The 7,028-nt window shown below is 44.8% G+C and overlaps 1 protein-coding gene across 2 annotated transcripts in view; it reads right to left on the reverse strand.

Annotated features, from left to right (window-relative positions):
- SH3GL3 (SH3 domain containing GRB2 like 3, endophilin A3) overlaps positions 1–7,022 on the reverse strand; it is a 137,122-nt gene extending 130,100 nt beyond the window's left edge. For both annotated transcript variants that reach the window (XM_019504120.1, XM_019504121.1), the window contains exon 1: positions 6,892–7,022. In XM_019504120.1, the coding sequence (XP_019359665.1) occupies positions 6,892–6,936 (45 nt within the window). In that variant the 5' untranslated portion in view covers positions 6,937–7,022. The remainder of the gene's footprint in view (positions 1–6,891) is intronic.
- Between the last annotated feature and the right edge of the window lie 6 nt (positions 7,023–7,028).

Below are 7,028 nucleotides of genomic sequence, written 5' to 3' on the forward strand. Positions count from 1 at the left end.
ACCTGTTCAGCCTCCACAAGAGAAGACTGAGAGGGGATCGGGTGGCCGGCTATAAACTCACCGGGGGGACCAGCAGAAAATAGGTGAGACTCTTTTCCCCAGGGCACCACTTGGGATAACAAGGAATAACGGCCACAAATTGATTGAGAGCAGGTTCAAGCTTGATATCAGGAGGCATTACTTTACTGTTAGGGCTGCCAGGCTCTGGAATGGGCTCCCAAGGGAGGTGATACTCTCCCCTACCTTGGGGGTCTTCAAGAGAAGGTTGGACAGATATCTGGCTGGGGTATTATGATCCCAGCACTCGTTCCTGCCCAAGGCAGGAGGTCAGACTTGATGATCTGTTCAGGTTCCTTCCAACCCTAGAAGCTATGAAATTATGAAACTATGACACCAGACTGCACAATGAAAAACTGGGAACAGAATAAACAGAACTTTATAATCCTCATTCATTATATCTAACTCAGATTGGACTACTAAAAGCCCTCACCATTTGACAGTCCCTGATAGTTTCTTGCTGCAAATACCTGCAAGCGCTGGTCAACTGAAGGGAATCTCTCTTCAAGCCCCAACAGCCAAAATTTGGGTTTTACTTGCATGGATGAGTGATTCTCAAGCAGGACAACTCAAGATCCTTCCAGGGGTGTGTAAACATCCAGCCCCTAAGCCAGGAAGGAAGCAATGGCTCCTCTTCTCTCCCAGCAGTATGCACTGGGCCACAAGCATATATTGCGGCAGATGCCAGCATTTGAGTCCCTGGAAAAACAGCACTTGCCCCCTCACGTACAATCTAGCAGACCCAGATACAGGCATGGGTGAACTGGGCGGCTGCCCAGGGCCTGGACAGAAAAGGAAAAAAAAAACAAAAAACTTACAATTGCAAAAAAAAAAAAAAAAGTCACTCATCAATTGTCAACAAAGCTATGCCATTTTGTGCTTGTGCACAGCCACGATTTGGTGCTACTAGTGCTGTTGAAGGGGGTCTGATACTAGCAATCTGCTAGGGGCTGCTTGGAGTCTAGGTATGGAGCTGCAGACTAGGGGCTGGAAAGGGGAAGGTGGTAGAAAAAGCAGGCACAGTGGGCGAGGGCCTGCCCCCCCAAGCTAAATTCTAACTCAGTGGTTCTCAGCCCGGGTGCCCCTAAATTCTGAAAAATTATGAAGGGGTGCCTTGATGCTAGGGGCTTCATGTTTCTCTGCTTGTATTATAATTGGTAAACTCTTGGGTAGATAAGCCTCTATATTACCCAATATCAACAGTGATTTATCTAAAAGGTAGAAGGAGTACTACAGATGGCCTAAGAAATTATCTACTTCTGAGATAGGTACATTAAAAGGAAAAGAAGAGCTTGAAGAAAGAAGCAGAGAGACACATTCTGGCCTGAGGTGATGACAAGGTCTTGATTCGGGTCTTACTTCCATGGGGAGAAATCAGAGTAGCTCCATTTAAATCAATGTAGTTAGAATAAAGCGAGATCAGAATCCAGCCTCAAAGCAGCTGGTGGTGACAGAGACTAGAGTAATCAATGCAAGTAGCCCTTCAGAAACATTTGCTACAAACAGATCCATTACTTGAAGAGGCTTGTATCATTCAGGAGATGTACAGAGACAAGGCCACTGAAGAATACTCTCTTTACATTATTAGATATCACTTTATGCTCCAAGCACCAGTAACTGGAAGCCACACTTTCTCCCAGAGAAACATTAACAATTGTTCTCTTTATGAAGGCAATGAAAAGAAAATACTTATAACTACCTAAGCCAAGTTGCCTAAGTAGGTTCTAGATATCAAGGGCATGGTTGCATAAGGACTTTTGCACTAACAGATGCTGTATGTAGTTTATTTTTTAAAAAGTACCAACTAGAGTTCAGCTGCAAGCTCCCCGAGCGAGGTATCATAGCTTGAATTTTCAAATGGTGCCTAAGAAAGGAAGGAGTTTAAATACTCATGTAGTAGGTACCCAAATGCTTCCAGTTGCCTTGAAAATCCCACTTAATGGCTCTTTACATTTTCCTACTAGGGTCAATAAAGTCTTTAGAGGTCAATCGATAATAACAGCACATCTTGTATGTTAAGGGATCTTAATCACCATGTCTTTTGTGACTGTAATAAAAAACAAACAAACAAAAACCTTCTAAAATATCCCCCCTTGCATTTGAAAATGCAGTCCACCCCTCATTTAGGTCAGGGGTAGCTAGCTCTCAGCATGCACCAGAACAGAGAAGTAACAAGCAACACAGCAGCACATGGGGCAAGAAGCAGAGCAGCACATCAGGCAGAGAGCACAGCTCACCAACTTAATGCGTCCTCACTCAAGAGACATGCATTGGTAACACAGAAATATGTGAAAGATGCTGCCAGTTTCAGTCTGCTTGTGCAGCTTGAATGTAGACTGACTCTTATTGCTTAAAAAGCCATTGCACGTTTAAGGACAAATACCTAAATCAGTCAAGTCAGGGGCTTCCATGGATAGAAAGGCAAAGCAAAATTTGCCTTTCAGAAGTTGGAATAGGCAAAAATACAACTAAAAAGTAACACTGGAGAGGTGAGCTCCTCGGCTAAGAACAGACAATCAAAAAGCCCAAGGCTAAATCGAATCATTCTTCACAGGTTAGTCTAAGCTGCATAGGTTGAACCGATAAGCAAGTGAACAGATATTCACTTTCCATTCTGGAAATGCAGCCACATGCCTGCAGTTGCTCAGGCCAGAAGGTCGGGGGCGCTAGAGCATGCCCCCTGTTTGGCGGAGCAGACAGCCTGGACCAAGGCTAACCTGCCCACCCTGCAAGGCAGAGTTTGCAGGGGAGGTGCAAAGCATCCTGGAATGCTGGAGACTGTGAGTTAACTTGAATCTGGAGGGGACATGGGACAGAAGTTCAATAAACCAATTTAATCTAAATCAGTTAAATCTGATACTACCATCCATCCAAGTTGATCTTAAACTGGTTCCATCCATTTTGAAAGCAGCTTATGTGTACTGAACTTCTGTTGTGCTACAACTCTGAGCTGGTTTCCAATTACTTATGCCAGCTCATGTGTAACTTCTGCCCCTAACCCTCATGTACTGAATCAGACAGATTCTTATAGGCAACACTAATCACCCATACCCACTATCAGACAAGGGACTGCTGAACTAGGGGACATCATCACTGTGTACCTGTGCTCCCAGGCAGGCCGGGGAGGGGGGGGCTGAGATGGAAAGGGGGAATGAAGTATAATTAGGAAAAAATTCCAGGATGGGATAAATATTGATTATTAGTTCATGAATTACAGTTGCAAATCTACAGGTAAGAGGGCCTGTTTGGACACTAACCAAGAAGCAGCAGCACATAATCTTTAACTCTCTGTAAACACTTCAAATCTAGCAAAATAGGGCCACTTATTCATTTTTTAAAATATAAACTCAAATTTACTTGCTCATGGAGTTCTGACACACTACATTAACATTCTAATCAGAACAATAGTTATTCAATGGTTCAAGTTAACAACGTGGCACACAAAACTTCTTGTAATGGCGTTTGTCCTGAAACCCAGAACTTGAAAGTAAACCTAGTGAACAAAGGAGCTTGCAGAAAGGGGATGTAAAAATTGCAGCACAGAAATAAAAAGAAAAAAAAAAAAAGTCTCTTTTCCTAGAATTTCTCTGAAAACTTTTGGTGTTCTGTCTGCAGTACAGAAGACAAATACTGCAAATTACTGTTACACTAAATAGAAGAATATCACATATTCCGATTTCAAGTTCAAAACATGTCATCAAATCTGGTGTTACAGGGTAATAATCTCTCATAACATAAGTGCCTAAAAAATGTCACAACATGCATATTCTCAAATTTTGCATATAATGGAGATTCTCTTATCCTTCCGAATTTCTGTCTCCAGGTCCTGTCAGTCTTTAGCTATTCTCATTCCTTAATCACATGTCCTGGCATGATCCTCATTCCCTTCAGTATTTCCTCATCCTCCTCTGGGAAATTTGCCAGTTTCTGTCATCTGTCCCCATCCTCCTTTGGGAACACTAAGGCAAAGAATTAATTTCAGTTTTTCCCAAGCAATGCCTACCTCTTGTATAAGCAGAAAGGCGTGTATATCTTTTATCAATTCTCTCTTATTCCTTATGTGCTAACAAAAAGCCCTGTTGGACAATATTCCTTTTATGCTCCACATTTTCTGGCATTATTGTAAGTACACTATCCCTTAAATTAATTATGTAATATCCCTAGTTGGCATTACATTATTACCCTGCATTTTTTTTTTTACTGTACAGTGTTGTTGTGTATACATGTAATGTAATGCTGAATGTGGGCCAAGTTGTATGAATTAGACAGCACATACATATTGGCCATATATGAATTCCCATTTTTTCCTCATGTGTTTCCCCATCTATTACTTTACCCTTTTTCATTTCATCCAACACTGGCTGCTGAATTCTTCCAACACTTACTTATTCTAAAGAAATGCCTGGGATGTTTTTCAATACTTTAGAAAACACAATCCAATATTACCTTTTTCTCCAACATGGGATTTCAACTAATAATATTTCTTCCCCCCAAGAATCATTGGTGTCTTGAGTCATCTGAATTCAAAACTATGAACTTAGTCTATCCACAGAAATCAACAGAAGCTCTACCACAGACTTAAATGGAAACAAGATCAGGCCCTGAGTCATGCAATGCTCTTTAAAATCTCCCGGCTAATAGCAAATCCATAAATGTATTAGTAGATATCCATTTAGATCTATAAAATTGTTACCTCCCATCAACTGAAATTTTCCCATTACACTTAGCTTACTCTGGACATAAAACTTCTTTATTTCGATTAACTCATTTCCTCCTTGGGGGTAGCCTGCAACATGCTGTTACTAGCAATTTCTATGCTGTTTATTGCTTGTGCAGTTGGTTACATCTCTGACTTCATGAACTAGGCTCTTTTGTTCTCTTCATTATGGACATGCCACAGATAATGTTACATTGTCTGTCAGCACCTGATGTTATTCTCAAGGTGCACCACAAGCAAAAACTATCTACAAATTATCCTTTTGATGTCTTTATCCAGGGAACTCCACATGTTCTCAGGGGCATGATGAGAGTTGAGCAGAGGGTGCATATTCTTGACCCCAGCTCATTCACACATTATACAGATGCCTTGCAACAACACTATTACAAGGAAAGATGAGAGATGGTAAATATATTTTCCCTACCCCTTTTTCCAAACATCTTCTACATACTTGCATTACTGGCCACTAGTAAATTATCAGAAACCAGGACCACAAAACACCCTGGGTAAGCAAGAAACAGTCACTTCCTTGGCTCTCAGTGAGAACTGGCAATAGTCCAACTAGACTCCAACTGGTTGGTTACAGCTTGCAGCTAATTCTGGTGCTGCCATTATCATTAACAAGAACAAACTGAACTGTACAGCTCTCGGGACTTAAAAGTAAGCAGTCTAACCTGCAAGCCAGGTGTTCTGGGCTTCTTGCTTTTTCCTCCCTCTTAACTGAAGCAATTCTAGTTCCCTGCTAGTCTACCAACTTCAGCTACAAAGGATGGTTCCTGAAACTACCAGAATACATTCCCTTCAAGGCAACAGGTAATATGCTGCTGCCATTGCACCTTTAAACCAGAAGGGGTTTCATGTCCAGTGTGAAAAAAGACAATCAACAAAATTATGTCAGAGGATCCCACTACGTATGGAGCAGAACACCAAAAGGGGGCTTGGAAGAGATTAGGGTACTGTAAAGGACAAATGGCTGGGAATGGAAAAGAAGAGGCAACTCTTTCTGGCAGCCCAAGCTTAACACAGAAGGATGAGCACCTAGAAAATGGGCGGGTGGGGAGCCTTGGAAAAGGGATGGCACCCCCCAGAGGGCAAATGAGTGACACCCCAGATGTGATGGTCAAAAACCCAAAAGGTCAGTCGCCCAAATTGTCTGCAGCTAACCCCTGGGATGAAAAAGGCAACAAATTCTTCGGAGAAGTGGGGGGTGTGCAGTACCAAGCACAAGAAAGTGCTCATCCTCTCTTAAGGCCTCAAGTCACAACGCACGTAGCAATAAAGGCCAAATAAAGAGCAATCCTTCTGAAAGAAAGCAAAAAAGGATCCCCTGGAATGACAGGGAAAATCCTGGCTCTGGAAGGGGCCAGAGAAGGGGCTGTCCCCTGGGTGAGAGGCTGTACACCCCTTGCAGATAAATCCCTGAGTAGAGGGTAAATTCTTGACCCTGGCAGAGGATATGCTTTTTTTCCATTTCAAGGGCCAAATCAGTTCCCAATTCGATTGGGCAAGGCCAAGAGTCAAGTTCCAAGTTTTGACTGAGCAGAGCTCAACCGTTCATGTCTCTGTGGCTCTACCACTGGGCAAGTATCCTCCTTCCCAGGCCCACTGGTTTGGTGCTTCTGGTACTGCCCAAATCTGTGGCAGGCATCCTATGTGCAAGCCCAGGGCCCAGAGACGCTGGGGTTCACGTGCCCCCTAGCCTCACCCGCTCCTAGCCCAAAGCCCCGGGCGGCAAGCCAGAAAGCAGTCCCCAAACTGTTGCAGTCCGGTTTCCTGCATGTGGGGAAACTCTCAGGGGTCAGGCTGCCCCAAGTGCAAGGGGCAGGCCTCCCCTGGGAACCCACCTTGGTGATCATGGGCTCTCCCCTGCCCCGCAAGTGTGACCAGGAGGCAAAACGTCGGGGGAAGGAGGAAGCCCCCGCACCTCCAGCCGCGGAGGGGAGCCGGGGAGAGTGAGGAGCGATACCCCTGGGGGATGGGGCTGGATCCCTCCACCTGGCAGGAAACCTGGCGTGAGAGAGCAGAGGAAGTGGAGGGCGAGGGTAACCCCTGGATGCCACGTAGGAGTGGCCAGGCCCCCTCCGGGCACTGCCCTAGGGACCGCCCGCTCCTCTCACCTGGCTCGCTTTGTGGAACTGCTTCTTCAGCCCCGCCACCGACATCCTTCCTCCGCGGCTGCGCCTGCCCCGGCAGCCCGTGCCACGGCGAACAATGGGCGGGTGCCGGCGCTGCCCAGGCCGAGCGGCCGCCTCGT

This window comes from Gavialis gangeticus, unplaced genomic scaffold (assembly GCF_001723915.1).
Source record: "Gavialis gangeticus isolate Ggan-Ray unplaced genomic scaffold, GavGan_comp1, whole genome shotgun sequence".
Classification (NCBI taxonomy): domain Eukaryota; kingdom Metazoa; phylum Chordata; order Crocodylia; family Gavialidae; genus Gavialis; species Gavialis gangeticus.